The following is an 18792-nucleotide window of genomic DNA, read 5'->3' as shown; positions in this document are numbered from 1 at the left end:
CTTCAATGTACTGTATGTCGACCACTGTTGGATACTGTTAATTAGAAAGATGAGCCTCTCCTGTCCTCTCCTCTCCTCTCCTCTCCTCTCCTCTCCTCTCTCCTCCTCCCCTCTCCCCTGTCCCTCCTCCTCTCCCTCCTCCCCTGTCCTCTCCTCTCCTCTCCCTCCTCCTCCTCTCCTCTCCCTCTCTCCCTCCTCTCCTCTCCTCCTCCTCTCCTCTCCTCTCCTCTCCTCCCCCCCTGTCCTCTCCTCCTCCTCTCCTCTCTCCTCCCCTCTCCTCTCCTCTCCTCTCCCTCTCCCCTGTCCTGTCCCTCCTCCTCTCCTCTCCTCTCCTCTCCTCTCCTCCCCTGTCCTCTCCTCTCAGCATAGCGTAGGGTGAACTCACTCCGATCCTCTCCCATCCCTGAAGCATTTCCACTCTTCCCCGTTGACATACTTGTTAATGGTTTTTGAATGTTCTTCTCGGCCTCGCTACATATGCACAAACTCCCACATTTCCACACCAAACACTCCTTGTCAGATTCATGTGTCATATTTTTATACCAGTAAAATGCACACACACCAAAACTCACAAAGTTTGAAGTATTTAGCCCTAAAATATATTCACGTCATACCTTATGATCTATATCCTATATGCATAGTTAAATCCATCATGCCTTTTGGTTATGGAAATATATTTGTATATCTTATAAAGTATATTTGCTGTGAAGTGGCAACACTGCTGGATATGACTCTAGAATGATATGCACCAGCAATCTGACAGTTTTCAAACTAGTTTCTAGTTTTGACATTTTATCAAAGCGTCTTCTTTAAAAAGTAAAAGGGTTTTCAAAATGTCTATCCACAGCTTAAACATTTTGAAAGTATCTAATTTCTTGTGCGCTGAGGGAAATGCAAATGCAAAGTATTTTTGAGGAATTTCTATCTGTGTGAAAGCAAGCCTTTCGGAGTGAAAAATGTTCCAATCTGACCTCAGTAGTAAACCCAAGCATGAAACTGCCTCGCTCACTTTTATAAAAATCCATCAAGTGGATGCATTGTTAACTCATTGCTTTAGAATTTCCGTAACTGTTGACTTTTCCTTCACACTGGGTGTTGGGTATGTGTGGGGTTGAATTGGAAACAGAATTAGTTGGTGAACAAATGTGTTTGACCATTGGGCCCGTGAATATTAATTGGTGAGACAGAGTAAAAAATGACTCTCTAAAACATGTATTGCATTGCTCTTCCTTTTAAAATGTTTTTGACCATTGACCGTACCATTAGTGATAACAATTAACCAAAAATGACTCCCATTCCTACTTATTTTTGATCCAGTATTTGATTTGCAGCTCCTTTAACTTTTGCCCACTTTTTGCAGACCAAAGAGATGAGCTAGTCCGAGTCTTAGTCGACATAAGAATGCAATTCTTGTTATTCACTCAAGTGATTTCCAAAAGCCATCCCTTGTCATTGTCCATTCGCCTAAAAATATAAATGTGACCATTTTGAATCAAGTACGATTAACACAGTACTACACAGCACACAGTACTGCTACTACTAATACCATCACTACAATCATCATCACCACGAATACTTCCGCTACAACAGAGAAGGTAAAAAAGTAAAAACATGTTTCTGTATACTAATTTTATTCTATCCAAAGCTTTTCATAGAGTGCTGACTCATTTGTTTTTTTTTACTCTTTATAATAGCACATCCAAAATTGCATATCTCCTAATTGATCAAACTGATTTGAAAATGCAGTCATACAGAAACAAGGTGACATCAAGGATAGGCATGAATGTAATTGCACATGAATTTTTCAATGACTGGTTCCCAAATGATGGGTCAATATTCATTTTGGCGTTGGACATATGTCTGCACCGAGCAGCAGACACCTAAGTAATAAATATCTGACCCAAGCCTGTGGCCTTTCTCTGTCCTGCTTCTATCACCCCTCCTTTTTCAAATGAGGAGGATAGCCCAGCTACCAGTCTAAAATCAAAAACAACAACAACCACAACAAAACTAGCCTGAATCTATTGTTTTTTAATGACTAAGTTCTGAACTCGTTTTCAAGAGCCTGGAGTGCTTTCCGACCTAAATAGCTGTTCTTCTTTCGCTCTCTCTCTCTGTCTCTCTCATTCCTTAATTTGACTGTTTCTAGACCTTGTTCCCGATGGTAATAGTGATGCAACGGAGAAATAATGAGTGTTTTGAACGATCATTCGAAGCTTGTATGTTCTCCTGTTTGCTTCCTTCTCTTCCTCTCCTGTGGCCTATTGTTTTCTCTCCCTTGCTCTTCTTTTTCACTCTCTCTCTCTCTCTCTCTCATTACATTTCACCAGTGGCTCTGCAATGAATGTTGCGTATGGAGAAGAGGAGATGAAACGCTTCTTGGAGGAGGCCACTCAGGTGTCCCAGGTGAGAGCGGTGTTTACTCTGCGTGTGCATGCCTGCACGCGAGAGAGAGACATTTTGACATCTTGAATTGTATTGCATTAGCTTTTAGGACAAACGATCACTCTCTCTATCACACACACACACACACACACACACACACACACACACACACACACACACACACACACACACACACACACACACACACACACACACACACACACACACACACACACACACACACTCTCAGACTCTCTTTTTCGTGTTGGATTCTCCCTCAGCTTTCTATTAACTGATGCTACCAGCTGTCGTGGCTGTTGGCTAGCATAGTGTGTGCATTTCTTCTTCACTGAACCCCAAGGTGGCTTTAGGCACCTGGCCCCTCCAAGCCCCCTACCTGGGACTAGAGGCATGCACACACATGCCTGTATCACACCTTCGAAGCACCAAAACAAGCCTGTTAAAGGGACAGTTTGCCCCAAAAAGAAGAATACAGATTTATACATCTCTACGGTTAATATTTTCAAAACTCGGCAACTCCCACCAAACAATCTAGATTCATAAATAGCACGACAGGTAAAATGAAAAATATGTATTTTGGATTTTGTGGTGAACTGTATCTTTTGATAGTGCTTTCACAGGTTTTAACAGAGTAATAATGACATATTAATATGTCACACTCAACTATTACAACATATACAGACAGTGAAGTCTTAAATGTATTTGAATAGTGATTAATTACTGTCGGGTTAAAATGTTGACCTTCCAGGTTTTTATTTTAGGGTGCTAATGTCCAAGTCAGATGAGCAGTGTAGGAATTGTAGAAGTTTTAATACAAAGTCCTAATTTTAGGGCTTTAAATGTAATTTGACAAAATAAAAAAGATATTATCATTAATATTTGGTGTCAAATCCTTAGCAGTAAATGAAGTTTGTAGTTGAAAGTCTATGATCCATTAACATAAGCAGGCACTGCCCTGGAGATAATCTGCCAGGCAATCTTCACTTTTCTTTTTTTAATTGCTTACAGTCCATGCAAGTAAATCACAGGCGGAGTTCGATTGCGGTCAGATAATAAACTTTACTAGCCAATAACGTTAAACAATTCAATCCTAAAAATAAAAAAATAAAAAATAATTGGTTGCTTGAGCTGAGCAGAAACGATTTTTCTTTATATTATTTTTCTTTATAGCACACGCTCAAATTAAAAGTGTTCTTGATGTCTCAGCTTCATTGAAAATTAAGTCGAAGGAAGATCTTACTAACTGCAATATATACTCTTGTTAAGAGTGGGTTATTTCCCTTTTATTCTCTGATAAAATAACCATCCTGCTGTCTTTCCTCCAGGAGCATCCAGTGGTCATCACCAAGTTCATCGGTGGTGCCAGGGAGGTAGAGGTGGATGCTGTTGCCAAAGGTGGCAAGGTGAGACATTACTGAGATGTTCTGTCTAGTTATATGAGCTTTTGGGTTACTCTCCTTAATGTCAGTGTTTCCATCCTGTAAGTGTGAAGAATCCTTGCCAATGCAGGTTAAATCAACCACAGGTGCCAGTTATATTAATTGCTGCCTGCAATATTTATTCAAAGCACCAGAAGATAATTTCATAAGGGAGTTTAGTTTTATTTAGAATATGACTTGTTAGGAGAGTATATATCTTCCACATAATGTAACATAATGTGGTACTGTCTAACAGCCTGGAAAAAAACAATCTGTAGTCTGCTTTTATTCATATTGACACCCTGTTTTATTTTCATTTAAAACAGTATCATGTTATTTATCTCTGTAGCCTGGCAGTTTTCAGTCCTCCATTATTTTTCCGTTTAAATGGAAAGGCAGGACAGATATTGAGCTCAGTAGATGAATAAAGTGGAAATAATCTCATACATCTTCGGTGAAAAGACATTACAGCTCAGACAGATCGGATTGGGAGAATGGAATACATTAAATCAAAAATGCAGGAAAGTGGTGATACAAATTTATTTTCTTTCCAGATTAAATCATTTTAGGATTTATTCAAATGATTCTTGTTCAACAAACTGTTTTCATATCTGATTGACATGCAACAGAGATTTGTGAATTTAGTTTTTTTGTTTTTTTAAATATATGCTTTTGCTCTGTGTTGCTCTATTACACATGTACAGTACATACTATAATATTGTCAACTTGAGTTATTCCACAGAATTATTGGAAAATGTCGAAATACAACACTAGACACCAGTGTGCATCTTACACCAGTGTGATGTTGAGACGTGGAACCTCCAGGTCAAAAACACTGAGTATGGCCTTTTAGTGAAGTTGGAGACATCTTGTCGCCAGCAGTTAAACTTTTAAAATGAATAATATTTGCATTCTAATAGAGTTTGGTTTTTCCAATGAGGAGTAGGAGTCTGTGTATTTTTAAGAATTTTTAACAAGGTAGAAGTTAGTTTCTTTTTTGAAGCAAAGTATTTTCAACCGTCTGATGTCTGGAGGGGATCTTCAAAATCTATCTGCATATACTTCCTTCACACATACTATTATGAGTGATAAATGTAAAATACACTAGTTATTCAGTATAAAGAGGCACACATGTGTATCTGTATGTACACATTCTGTTTCTCTTTTTCTGGGGATAATCCATGTATAGACATGTAGGGAGGATACAGAAAAATAAACTGCAAAATTTGATTTTAACGTGACTCCTGAGATGCATGGAACCTCAAAGACTGATGATTCCTGTACGTTAAAGTTTTACACCATCAATCCCTTAACAGTAAGATATTTTTTAAAACAAATGAAACGGTATAATGTAAGGATTGTAAGTTGCTTTCCGAGACAGAGCCAGCTATAGGTACTTGTCCTGAGAGGCCCGTTTGTTTTTCTATTGTTTAGGCGGTGGGAGTCATTTCAAGGGTGTAATTTGGAACGTGGGCAATCCAGTTGTATGGTAGATTTTCTCTCTCTACTTTCCCTGAATGCAGCCCCTTCTTTATCTTCAGTATCACATTAACAAGCTGTCCATTCATTGAATACCAAAAAGGCCTCATTATTCCTGGCCAGCCTGTGTGTGTGTGTGTGTGTGTGTGAGTCTATGTGTGGGAGAGTGGAAGAGTCAGAGATAATACGTATTAATTACAGGCTCTATCTGAAGAGTGCTAATGAATGCTGTGGTTAGCAGCAGTTTAAATGAGCTAATGACACGGCAGCTCATTAACGCACAGAGTTGCTTGGCGATACAAATCTCCTTTCCTGTGGGTGAAATGTTGGAAGTTATTCTTTTGACACCGCGTATCCATGTACATTGTTTCTTACATAGTACAGGGTCCAAAAATACAGACCCTTTGTCCTTGGCAAATTTTTTAATCTGCCATGACTGAATTCATTTCATTTCCTCCAAGTGCACCAACAGTTTTTTGAACTGGCTCGCTATCTGTTGACAGTGACACTGCATTTTAGTGTACTATTTTGCACCATTACAAACTGTAGGTATAAACACATTAAGTCTGGAGGCCATCTGCCTCTTAGCCTGAAAAATTCTCATCAAAGAACCGATCGAGGCTGTAAAAGTTAGGTTGCCTTGAGTAGGGATTTCTGGCGCTTATTAGAGCTATGATCTGCATGCAAATGCTTTAGATGTTGCATAATCACTGCGTGTCTGTGTCCAGGTTCTGGTCCATGCCATAACAGAGCATGTTGAAGATGCTGGGGTACACTCTGGAGATGCCACTCTAATTTTACCAACCCAGTCTATTAGCCAGGGGGCTCTAGAAAAGGTCAGTTAAAGCATTCACACTCAATCATACCAATAATAGTATCACTTTTTTAATGACCCAATTGATATTGCATGGAAAACCAGCAGTTTAACTCCTATGCTGTTTGTATTTAAACCACAATGTACATTATGCAAAAAAATACTCTTATGGGATGAAACTGTTCCAGCCTTATAAATATTGTATGTGTGTGTTCATTTTTCAACACTCCCAGGTCAAGATTGCCACACGGAAAATTGCGCAGGCATTTGAAATTTCGGGGCCCTTTAACACTCAATTTCTGGTTAAAGGCAATGATGTCATGGTAGGTCATATTTCTCAGGCTATGACTAAGTGATAGATCAGCATTTTCACACCTGGTTGCAGCAAATGCAATTCAGTCACAAATTGAAATCACCATGTGTTCAGAATTATTTGCAAAGTTGGATGGATTTTATGATCAATGCTATTGCCACTGATGTGTGTTTGTTATTGATTAGCCTTAACAGCTTTATTATTCTGCAACAATAGGTATCTTTTTTGCATTTTTGAAATGACTGTGTTGTGTACCCATTCAGGTGATAGAGTGTAATCTGCGAGCATCGCGCTCTTTCCCTTTTGTATCAAAAACGATCGGTGTGGACTTTATCAATGTGGCAACCAAAGTGATGGTGGGAGAGCCTTTGGACGAGGCCAGCCTGCCGTCTCTGGAGAAACCGATCATACCTGTAGACTACGTTGGCATAAAGGTAAAGGAAACTGAAATAACTGTTGTGAGCTAGAAACTACGTGACTGGCTTCCTTCAATCTTTATTTATTTTATTTTAGTGTTGAGTTTTTATAGAGCACAGAGCGTGAATGGATGGATGTGTGTATAATAATCAAGAAAAAGAAGTTGACAGCATTATACAGTAAGTAAGGGAGGACTTAAAAACAAGCATGCTGTACAATGGGCTGCTCTTTGAATTGCTTTTGTACCAGCACAAGCAGGGCTTAAATACAGTCATAACTACTAGGCATAATAATCATGGTGGGCCTTTGTCACAGTAGTCCAAATGTTCAAAAAGGGTTCGCACACACAAATCAATTATATTCTTCCTTTTATTCAGTCTTGACCGTCTAAAGCACAGGTGTAAATAATAAAATGAACTGTTGCTTCAGTTAGAGGGTCTTGTTATTGGCACATTTAAATAGAATGGAGCCATCATTAGTAGTGTTATTAATTGTGGTATTACTGACACCTGTGTTTCTCCCACTACTAAGTCTGCTGTGAAAAGAGCCTGGTCTCAAGTGAAACTACTTTCTCTGCCACATTTCTCGACTAGAAGGTAGAGTGAATTTGCACCATGTCAGACGAGGCTGTCAAACGTGACGTTTTCTTTTTAGCCTTCTTGTCTATACAATGCCTTGATTGGTAACATGCCTGTATATTGTGTCGCAGCCACAAAGTGTACAAGAAATGTCCAAGTTAATGAATGGGGAAATCCTTTCAAACGTTTCACTGTGCTGTCCATCCTGATGCCTGTTACTGGACCAAAGAGAGTTAACAAGATGTAAAAAGTAACACCAAATGGTGCCAGAGCACGGTTTAGTGTTACTTTTTAACAACAGGTCGCCCGTACTTTTTTTTTGTTACTATAATTGCTTCACCGGCTTCCCGTTAGTGTGCTATAGGGAAAGAGCAATGCTGGTTAGTGGAGCAGGTTACAGTTTGTGGCACAGGTATGCCAGTAAGAATTGCTAGAGTATATTCAGTTTGAAAGTGGAGGGGAACTACAAGACTAAATTATAGCAGCAGAGTAGATGGCTTAATGTGGGCGGATGTATTAAGCAGACAGGACAGACTGCAGCAGTTACCACTTCAGTTTTAACTAGCATTAGAAAGCTAATGATTCAGTCTCTGTGTGCAGCTGTCAACAAGTGGGTTGACGTGGTTGATTCACGGCATCCTTGTCAGCCTAAGGCAAAATAAAAAGTTGGTTCCAGTAATAGCAGCCGGCATTGTTATTGTAGTGAAAGAAAAGTACTGGTATACTATTCATTTATTACAAAAGTCGTAAAGAGAGCAAGAAAAGTACATAATAAAGCCTTGGAGGGCTGTATTTTGTACTTGTATGCGACCATATTGGATGGAGATTTTTTTTTTTAAGTGTTATTGCAAAACAAAAATCCAAAAGAAGAGGAGAAATCCGAGCACAGAGTAAAAATCAGAGAGTAGAGTGCAAGCATACAGTTTGAGCAAAATTCCAAATGCAAGCAGGGCCTATTTGAGCATGAAGACTGGGTTTTGAAGGAAAGCATTACAATGTCTGAAGTGAAATCACTGGGTCATGCTTTCAGATTGAGATCGGAAAAAGCTACATATCATGGCCACAAACACAATAAAAAAGTTTTGTAGTAATAACTACCTGTTGTATAAAAGTGACTTCAAAATGTCTTTAACAAGTCTTTATACACATGACTCTGAACTTCTGACAGCGTGTATGAATAATAGTCGGACAATTATTTCCTTTATAAAGAGCCCTCTATGTATGATATCTTAATAGATACTGCAGGTGTCACGAGTACAGCTTCTATTGGATCACATAACAAAGACAGCAATTACTGCTCCATCCCTCTACCTAGGCGTGATTGGGGGGGGGGGGGTAGTAGGTGCCTTCTCATAGCGGCTGGGAGGCTTACTTCTTAGATTGGGTACGAGAGAGTTTACGTGTCGCCAGCTGTTCCAAAGCTATTTTTTCCAAAGTAATTTCTCCCTCTAATTACAACAGAGCTGCTGTAACAATGGCTGTAGTTTGGAGCCAATCACGCAGGTATAATCCCCCACTCTTCCCCACCACCTAAAGTTTTCAATTTCTAGTCTGCACAGTGGTGAGGAATATTAATCAGAGCTCTGAATACTCCGGGCGCCAGGCTTAAAAGACTCCCAGAGTTTACTTGGAGTCTATGATACAGACTTCATACCCCCTGACTAATATGGGCCTTGCTTGAAATACATGACTATTGTTTATTGAAGTAGTGCTAGCTTTTTTCTACCAGTTTAACACATTATTCCTGCCTCAACATTAAGCCCCCACTTGAAACACACTGTAATGTCTGAAACTATATCCAGCCTTAGTAGCCTGAAGTGTGTGCCATCAAAACATACTCTCTCTTTCAGCCTTCATCCACACAGTCCGTGCTGTATCATCACACAGTTGCTATTAGTCATTGCTATCCAGAGAGACCGTCTTCATTTATATGTCTCATTTCCTTTCATCCTTACTCTGTTGCTCTTGTTGTCTCTCTTTTTTCTCTCTGACAGTCCCTCATTTAAGGCCATGTTGTTTTCTTTTCACTAACAAGTCCCCATTGTGTAATTTTGTCTCTACCATATACAAAAACTCATAGGAACAATAACACAGTGGTATTTATTATAGTGAGAAGAAGAGCAGCATGAAAACAACATTTGAGGAGGAGGAAGTGGATTTGGTGGTTGGGTGTCATTCCCTGGTGAACACTTATTGGCTGAAAAAGATATTACTTCCCGCTGTTGCATGTTTTGTCCCTCTGACAATGGCATGTAGCCCAATTACAAGAAAAAGACATGCTAGAAACATCATCTTGACTAACATTTCTGCAAAAGTGAATAGTTTTCTGAAAAACGCTAGCATCAGTTTTACTTCTTTGACAGTTGCATTCACATATTACATCCTAGCAACCACCCAGAAACACCACAGCAACAAGATTTCTTTACTTAAAGTTAGGTATTTTTGTTTTGTTTTGATTTTGTCGGTCCCTGTGGACAAGTGGATAGTGTTTCTGAGCATGTTCTTGCATGCCTCCCTTTCCTCCAGCAGGCCTAGCAATATAGCCGGGACTTCCAGCAGCGTGACGTCGGTGTTGGCTCCCAGCAGCGACTGGCGGAGCTGCGAGGCAAAGCCCTGCTCGTGCTCTGGAAGCACCTTAGCTTGTAACCAAGCTATTTATCCCTCCGCGGAATCCACCCCAGAAACTTTAGCAACCACCTATCTTTGGCCATCTATATACTTAACAGTAATGTCCTAGTAATGTCCTATGAAAGACATAACAACCCCTGGTAATACAATCAGAACATCCATCATCAGTAAAAAATATGTTGTAATTCTCATAAAAAATCTGTAATGACAAATGTAGCTGTTAATTTCCACTCAGCTGCGAAGATAAAGACATTTACACAAGTGCCACTTCCGCCTCTAACGAGGCCCATAGTGTGCAACAATGTTATGTGGAAATGTCTTACTTTATTCATTTCCTTCTCCGCTGGAGCTCAGCTGGTACGCCAAGATAATATTGTTCATGTTGTGGAGCTTCACAATTCTACTGTCTCTCAGGAGTGGGCGGTCGGTGTGGGATAGAGAGATGGGGAACTAGTGTGTGTGTGTGTGTGTGTGTGTGTGTGTGTGTGTGTGTGTGTGTGTTGGTAGGATGTTGTGGTTACAGAGTCTTGGTTATTGTGTGACAGTCACATCCATTCTTTCCCCGAGACGAGTCATTGCAATTGGAGAACAACCATTATAACTGAGACCCTGGAGGTTTTCATAATTCTGTTCATGAAGGCTTGTGCAAGGTTTCTCATTTTTAAGACCATTGCAATTGCCACCGGTGTTAGTGATGCCATTTTTCTAACAGTTCTTGTTTACATTTCCACTTCCTGCTTCATAGTTTTAAGTATTTGTTGCAGATTTGGTTCTACATGTCGGTTTAGTGGGTAAAATAGGCAACCCCTTTTTATTCGAGTTCTGTACAAAATTCACTATCCTTGATTTACACAAAGAACCAAATGTTTGTGTGACTCATGTCCCGTGTATTTCACAATTTCTCCTCCTCCTTATTGTAGTTTCTTGTCTCTTTTATTGCACAATTAAAAGTTCCCTCTCACTTTTATACCCTCTCTGTGTGTGTGTTTCTCTCCCTCTATTCCAATTTCTTCCTCGGTTACATTCTGCTGTTTTATCTATGCATATGTCTCCGTCTTTCTCTGACTCTTTGAACAAAGCCACGATAAGCGATGCTGGTTCCCTGTCTGCATTCACTTCTCTTCCTCCCTTCTTACATTAGTATGCTAACATTACATTCAGCTGATTAGATAGCCCGCTTCAAGGATGAATCCCCCCCTAGTGGCCCTTGCCTCTACGTGTGTGTGTGTATGTGTGTGTGTGCATATACATGAGTCACGCAACGCCACATCACCTCTCACTCTCTCTTCAAGGTAATGGGGGTTGTCTACTTTTAAATGGGGTAGTAAGACTGTCTTTCCACATGGCGTCCCACTATTCTTAATTTGTCTGTAATACAAATATGAGTCTTCTCATCTTAAGTCATTTTATTCTTTCTCCTTTTTATGTTTTTTCTCTCTCCTCACTGTCTTCTCTTGGTCTCCTGTTGTCTCTATCGTCTTTGCTTTTTTCTCTTCTCCTCCACACTCCCTCTCATCTTCTGGCCCACCCTGCTGTTGCTCTATCACTCAGGCCACCTACCTTCTTCTCAGTGTTGACTGTAGAGGCAGCATGTCAAACTGGCTGCTAAAGCGACCGATGGCCTGCAGTTTGAGAAGCCTCCTTTCTTATCAGATTTTCCTTTTAAGTCTGTCTTCACAAACAGAAATGGTGCATGAGACAAAATGAAAAATAATTACTAGTATTTGGGAAATAAAAAGAAAAACGTATTGTTTGTATGCGCCTTGAAACAGATATTATTTGCCATGAGCTTATTAAGCAACTGCCACTGGCTTGGTTCACCTTCAGCTTCAAGGTGCTAGCAGTGTCATGAAATCCCAATGGACTGATGTCAATTATGTGGGAAATGATTCTTTATTGATTGCCACTTTTGTAGTATTTATTAGTTTTAATACCTCCACTGTTGCACTGTTGTTGGTAAACAGTAGGGTTTTTTTTACGGTTAGTCATCATGATCTTGTATTATTAAAAAAAAAACAGTCATAGCCAACGCTTAACTGTCATGAGAACTGACATTGTGATTGTCATGTATGTTCAATGGTGGTTCATTAGCATCAAACGTGATGATGTCCTATTATTCATAAGCATGTTGAAACACATCGCTCTTCTCTTCCGTTATTTAACCAGGCACCCATGTTCTCCTGGCCACGGCTGAGGGATGCAGACCCTGTGCTTCGCTGTGAGATGGCCTCCACAGGAGAAGTAAGCTCCTTGGATACATACAACCCAATATGTCTGATGTGCAGTGTATTTTTTCCCTCACATCTAGTTTGGAGATTCAGTGTTAACAGATACTCTCTTGTGTGTTTTATTGCAGGTAGCTTGTTTTGGACCAAACATTTATTCTGCCTTCCTGAAGGCTATGCTCTCCACAGGCTTTAAGCTACCACAAAAAGGCATCCTGATTGGGATTCAGGTAGGACTACAGCCATCTGGAGGTCCACTCGCCTCCTGTCTGTGTTTCCTTTTGGTGCCTCCTGCCCACAAGACACCCAATGCAAAGTGCCGTCTGAACAGGTGGCATAAATCTTCAGGCTATCAGCTTCTTACAATGCCAGGCTGGCAGTACTCAGTTTCTTTCACACAGAATCACACCTTGATTCATGCCATGCTTACAGCTCTCATGTGACTTAAAGAAAACTGCACTCAAATGACACTGTGTGAATGACCCAGAGAGGGTGACCTACCTATCACTTAGCAGAACTGGAGATGAGTGGATAAGATGACTAAACCTGATGCTGTTATCCCCAAATTAATAAGAGGAACTACACAAACATAAAAATCAATTCATATCCAATGAAACACTAATCATCATTATAAAATATCCCACAGTGAAAAGAACATGTTTTATTTAATCAACCAACTGCTCCGTCTAAAGTCTTGAATAACCATTGATAAACCTGCAAGAATAATGTCTCTCAATCCTTTTCAAATCCACAGCTGCAGAAAACAAACAAAATATAAGCCTGAGCACTGGTCTTTTTAATGACACCACGATACATGAGTTTTGGTAATTTAGCCTTGCAGCCATTCTGGGTTGCCAAACTGCAGTTTCACTAATGCATCGTTAACAACGCACTCACAATACTAGCTTTATAATTGGTGCTCTTGGGGAACAGGTCCACTTCAAGGCAAGTACCTGAGGTCACATACTGTATGCAACCTAACAGAGCAAACAAGCACAGCAGCAGAGCTTAATGCTAACAGATCCAGATCACACAGCAACAAAGATGTCATTTACCTCCAATAGTTCTGAGTTTTGATACATTTTGCAATTTTGTGATGCAATGTGGTTAAAAAAGGCTGTAGTCTCTAGCTTTAGGTCGATTAATTTCAAAGCTTCACACAGGTGGTACTGAAATGTTGTATTTGTATGGGGACATACTTGTTCTGTTGCCATGGTGCAGTGTTCCTAATGGGTGTCTGTGTTTCATTTTTCTGCTGACGATGTGCAAATTTGACTAATGCGTTAACACCTGTGCAGTATATAAAAGCCGCAAACACAGATACATTTTGTGTGGTGATACTATATTGGTAATGTAATTTATCCTTACACAGTTTGTCTGTTTTTCTCTCAGACTGTGTTAAAGTCTATCTTTGCCATCTCTCTGTGTTCCAGTTATAGCTAAGCATCCGTTTCTAGTCTTGTCTATCAAGCATTGGTTTCTACAACCCTTCAAAGCATGTAAAGGGGGCAGTAGTGAAGCGCTTTGATTCCAAACTTAGGGTCTTTTTATGTTGCCTTTTGTTTTTCCAAAGGAATTTCGAAGGTAATATTACTAACTTTATTTTGTAGGATTGCAGGTTACATAAGAAAACCCTCATTCAGGACATTGATTTTTGGACAAGTCATCCAGAAACACTTTAAAAAGTCTGCTTTCAAAATTAGCTTGACCCAACCTTTACAGTTTTCAAATCTGAAACTAGATGATAGATGCAGTTTATATAGCTGTTGGCACATGACTATTACAGTATAATTTGCTGTAAAGACAAAATGGTAGAGAACATTTAAATCGGCTCAATATTTACATTTTTTTATGCCATCAATGTGTGTGATTTAAAGAGACTAACTCACAGAGTAGTATTGCCTGACTCTGCAGTCCTCTCAGCTGAACAGAGCTTTTTTGAGTCTGTAAGCTAATTGTTTGGTTCAGCCCTCATCAACCTTGTTTCCAGCAGCAACAGGCAGCTGCACAGCACCAAACTGCAGACGGACCAAATTAGCAACTTGCTGGGGAAAATGGTGCTGTGTTCCAGAGCTAAACAGAGTGTGAATAGTGGACTTTCATTTCTTAGGTTACCAGACTCCAAATGAATGCTACTGTTGTAAAATAAACAACTGGATGATACAAGTTATCATAGCTTTAAAAAAGTAAGTAATTCAGTTGTGTTTTGGATGGTTTTAGCTGCCCTGTTACACCCCAGCCCCCAACACACATTGCTTGCTTTCAGTCAGAAAAGTATGACAAATACGAAATGACTTGCAATGTACTAGTAGTGGAGGGAGTGAATGTGATCAAATTGCTGCTTCTCTGTAGAGTTTACAAGCATCAACCTGGGAAAATAGTCCTGTTGAATGAACCTGCGTTGCCTCTGTCTGTCTCTCTCTCTGCAAAACTCTCACCAATTCTCACTGTTTGCCGCCGTCTTTTTAATCAACCGTACCTTCTTTTTTTTTTGTACCAATATAGGATGTGAGTCAAAATTGCAAACCAAAATAGAAACATTAATGTCATGTAAGACTTAGAAGGGTAGGCTGCAGAATTAACAAAAAATGTCAAACCATATCACAATGGTTTTGGTGATGCAGCAGTAATTTTAGCAAGCATATTGTTTACTAAGCTGAAGGGCATCCAGTTTGAGCATTCAGTTGCAAATTAGCAGCTCAAACTCACAAAGGAGTTTTCAGCACTTTTGGAGGAATCCATTAAGTGGGTCATTTGAAGCTGATGACTAACATAAATGCATGACAACATGATTTTCTTTGTATTCTTCCTTTACATCCTGTGTTGTTTGCTTGTGTGACAAATATTATATTTTTTGCAAATGTGTCAAATTAAACATATTGTAATAATCTTATGTTTTTATATACATGGGCGAACGCAACCTCTTGTTGTGTAATTTAGATTACAATCTAGTTACATATATACATGAAGATTCAATTGACTACAGTCATATTTAAACAATTCATAGACGACAAGTTAAAAAAAATCAGAAGAGAAAACATATAAATGAATTATACAAAATAGTTATCAGTTACTCAGAAAATACATATTCTCATCACAAAAGGAAAACTGAGCACAAAATGATATCATAAAAACTAAAACTAATTTGAAAAGCGTACTTAATGTAACCGTCAAACTCCAGCATCACTGTGCCGTGTTGCTGTCATCACATTTTGTATCATAGAATATCAGGCAACAATATTTTGTTCCATCAACTGTAACAGTGTTAAGAGAAAACAAGTGAAGGGGTCTGACCATTGCACACAATGGCTATGAACTGTAGGTGATGAACTTTTTCTTCTATAATAACTGTGAACCAATTTAGAAGACTAGAAAAATCAACATGAAAACACTCATTTTCTCTGTATTGGAATGCTACATTTTTTTTCTTCCTTATTTTTTCCCTCCCATTCAGCATTCATTCCGACCCAATTTCCTGGCTACAGCCCACCAGCTGAAAGAGGAAGGATTCAAGGTGAGTACTGAAAGCTTGTACGGCTCAAAATCATATTTCCCTCCTATATTCTCAACACTGGTTGGTGGAGCTTCCTCCTCTTGTATTATTTATGACATTCAGGATATATTGTTGATTTATTTCTGTCCTCTAGCTCTTTGCCACTGAAGCCACTTCTGCCTGGCTGTGTGCCAACGATGTGCCTGCTACCCCAGTTGCCTGGCCATCTGATAATGGAAGAGAAACCAGTTTGCCCAGTATTAAGAGGTTGGGAAATATTCATTTTGAACAATTAATTGATGTCTTAATTCTATTGACACATTCAAGGAAACATGGAAAACAAAAACAGCTAAAAGGGAAACTCTGAGCCAAAACTCTGAGGCTAAGACTTATGGTTTCCTGAGGCAGTGCTTAAGTGATACATACATTCAGAAAGATTCAAAATCAGGATATCTAATCGCATATCTAATCAGATACTGCCTTAATATCTAAGGGCATAGCCCCCTGATTATCTCTGTAATATGATGACAAAATCCAAGAAGATGTAGCAGACTTAGAAGTGCAACTCTGCACTTTTGCTGGCTAATGCGACGCTGCATTAGCTAGAATAAGGGCTTCGAATAGGAAAGATGAGGAAAGTCCTGTCAGAGCAATGTCAAATCAAGATTGCGGAAATTAAAAAAGCAGCTGAAGCATTTTGGTTTTCATTGCCATCAACAATAATGCGAAAATAAGCATTTCTTCCAGTCATTGTTCGGTTGTTAAAAGTATAATCTTTTTCAAAAGGTATAGATTGATTGCAGCAGGCTGACTAACTGCAATTTTCAGGTAATGATTCCAGAAAAAAGTCCTGATCATGCTACACTGAAGCCATCTGGACTGTTTGTTTGGAAATGAGCTGGTGAAGAAGAGGATTTAAAGGAATTCAATAGGCCTAGACCGAAACAACAAACACACACACAAGGCTGGCTGAAGGGCATCAGCTGTGCTAGGTGGCATAGAGGCCAGCTCTTTATAGAGAAGAACATGCCCTTTGTTGTCACTGTTGTCTGTCCTCCATATTTTCTTTTAGAATTTAGCCCTAATTCAATGCTGTCTGTCAAAGGCCTTCAAATGAAAAAAGGTGTGTGAGTGAAAGAGAGAGTAACATATATAAGAGGTAAACAAAATTAATTCTAACACTTTTACAAAAGTGGGTAATATAAGGTTAATAGTCCTTTTTTTGCACGGTTTTTACATGATTTTGTCAACTCCCTTTGAAACGTTTATAGACAATGACACTTCTAATTAATTAAACTTTGTTTTTCATTCCATCAAAAAGCTTTAATTGTTTAGGTATTGTATTTCTTTAATCATTTAAATGACATTCATGTGTAAGTAACCCACTGGGCAACTAGCTTACACAAGAGACAGATGTTGCTTTATTTGGCACATAAATGTTAATTTTTCACCACTAGGGAGCAGACAAACTCAGAGCAGCAGAGCCCTTATTATACTTCACACGATTCCATGCATAAAAAACATATTAGCAAAGGATTGTCGTTCACATCCAGCCAAAACAAAAAGGGCATCCCAACCATCCAATTGGGTCTACAAAGTCACCCAGTTATTTCTTGCAATATGCTCAGATGAATTTCTAGTTGTCTTTTGCTTGCTGCATTTTGTGCTAGCCTGATAAGCTAGTTTGCTTAGACAAGCTTAGCTTAGTTGTAAGGGCTCAGTGAAAGAGCCATATGAGCACTCCTGTGTGTACTGCAGAACCAAATAAATGGGCTGACATTGGCTAAAGGCTGCAAAGAGCCACAGAAATAGGGGTTTATTCTAAATGGGATCAACAATACAAACAACTGTAATTACAGGAAACAGTTTATTCAATTGTATCGCAACTCTGACACAACTTTGTTTTTATAGACTTGTCAGCCAGGGTGATATTGATCTGGTGGTCAACTTGCCTAATAACAACAGCCGCCACCTGAAAGATAACTTCCTGATCCGTAGGATGGCCGTGGACCACAGTGTTCCTCTCATCACCAATTATCAGGTCAGTAAAAATCACATCACCAGTGACTGGGGAAACTCACTTGATTGGCTTTCAGCTTAATGTTTTTATGCCTCAGCTACAGCCGTCGGCGTAAGCATTTTGTTTTCGGGTTGTCTGTCCGTACGTCAGTCCCATTCTTGTTAACACAATATCTCACGCCTAGAGGGAAATTCTTCAATTTTGGCACAGATGTCCACCTGGTATGAACAAATTCGAATTTGGTGGTTGATGGCCATTGTTACCTTTCAAAACACTTTTTTGCCTTAACTTAAGAATTAATTTGCAAACTATGACAATTTCACACAAATATCCAATGAGATAAAATGATGAACTGAAGAAATGTTTGGATAGACATGGATGTAAACAGATACTTGTTGGCAGAGGTATGCAACTGCGTGGTGGTAATTCTAGTTTCTGTGTGTGCTTAGGTGGTGAAGCTGTTCGCAGAAGCAATCGGCCATGCAAGTAAGCTCGACACCACCAGCCTCTTCCACTACCGGGAGAAAGAAAGACAACAAAGAGGGGCTAGCCAGCAGGGCTAAAGCGTCCTTCCATTCCCTTCGGTTTTCTCTGGAAAACAGCTGAATAAATTACGAGCAAATGTTCGAAATACGGTTTTCATAGAAATTCTGTTTTACTATTCCACGGTGTCAAGAAGCAGTAGAGCTTATTTAAGTGGAAGGAACTGTTGTCTCTCAGGAGTTATCCTAGACCAAAACACAATAATACACAATGTTAATGCATCATAGCAAATTTGGTACCATTGTTTAATAAGATACATTTAAATGTTTACTTAACTGTTTACATTTGTTTACATAACTAATGGTTTTTATTACTTTTCATTACATTTATTTATTGATGCTTTACAAATCAGTTATATATCATTATAAATGAACAACTTTTGAGTTACCAGGTTTTGAATAATCCAGGCGGCGACCTCTCAAAAGTGAAGCCGATGTGAAGGTGCCCTAGATTGCTTT

The 18792-nt window shown here is 39.3% G+C and overlaps 1 protein-coding gene across 1 annotated transcript in view; it reads left to right on the top strand.

Moving 5' to 3' along the window:
• The window catches only part of cps1 (carbamoyl-phosphate synthase 1, mitochondrial), a 45043-nt gene extending 26689 nt beyond the window's left edge, over window positions 1-18354 (top strand). Inside the window, exons 28-38 of the mRNA XM_054615193.1 lie at window positions 2331-2406; window positions 3732-3809; window positions 6032-6139; window positions 6351-6440; window positions 6694-6864; window positions 12220-12294; window positions 12410-12508; window positions 15733-15792; window positions 15926-16038; window positions 17683-17812; window positions 18241-18354. Of these exons, the coding sequence (XP_054471168.1) occupies window positions 2331-2406; window positions 3732-3809; window positions 6032-6139; window positions 6351-6440; window positions 6694-6864; window positions 12220-12294; window positions 12410-12508; window positions 15733-15792; window positions 15926-16038; window positions 17683-17812; window positions 18241-18354 (1114 nt within the window). The remainder of the gene's footprint in view (window positions 1-2330; window positions 2407-3731; window positions 3810-6031; window positions 6140-6350; window positions 6441-6693; window positions 6865-12219; window positions 12295-12409; window positions 12509-15732; window positions 15793-15925; window positions 16039-17682; window positions 17813-18240) is intronic.
• Window positions 18355-18792: the final 438 nt, after the last annotated feature.

This window comes from Anoplopoma fimbria, chromosome 16 (genome assembly GCF_027596085.1).
Source record: "Anoplopoma fimbria isolate UVic2021 breed Golden Eagle Sablefish chromosome 16, Afim_UVic_2022, whole genome shotgun sequence".
NCBI classification, from domain to species: domain Eukaryota; kingdom Metazoa; phylum Chordata; class Actinopteri; order Perciformes; family Anoplopomatidae; genus Anoplopoma; species Anoplopoma fimbria.
This window is presented reverse-complemented; position numbering and strand designations above follow the sequence as displayed.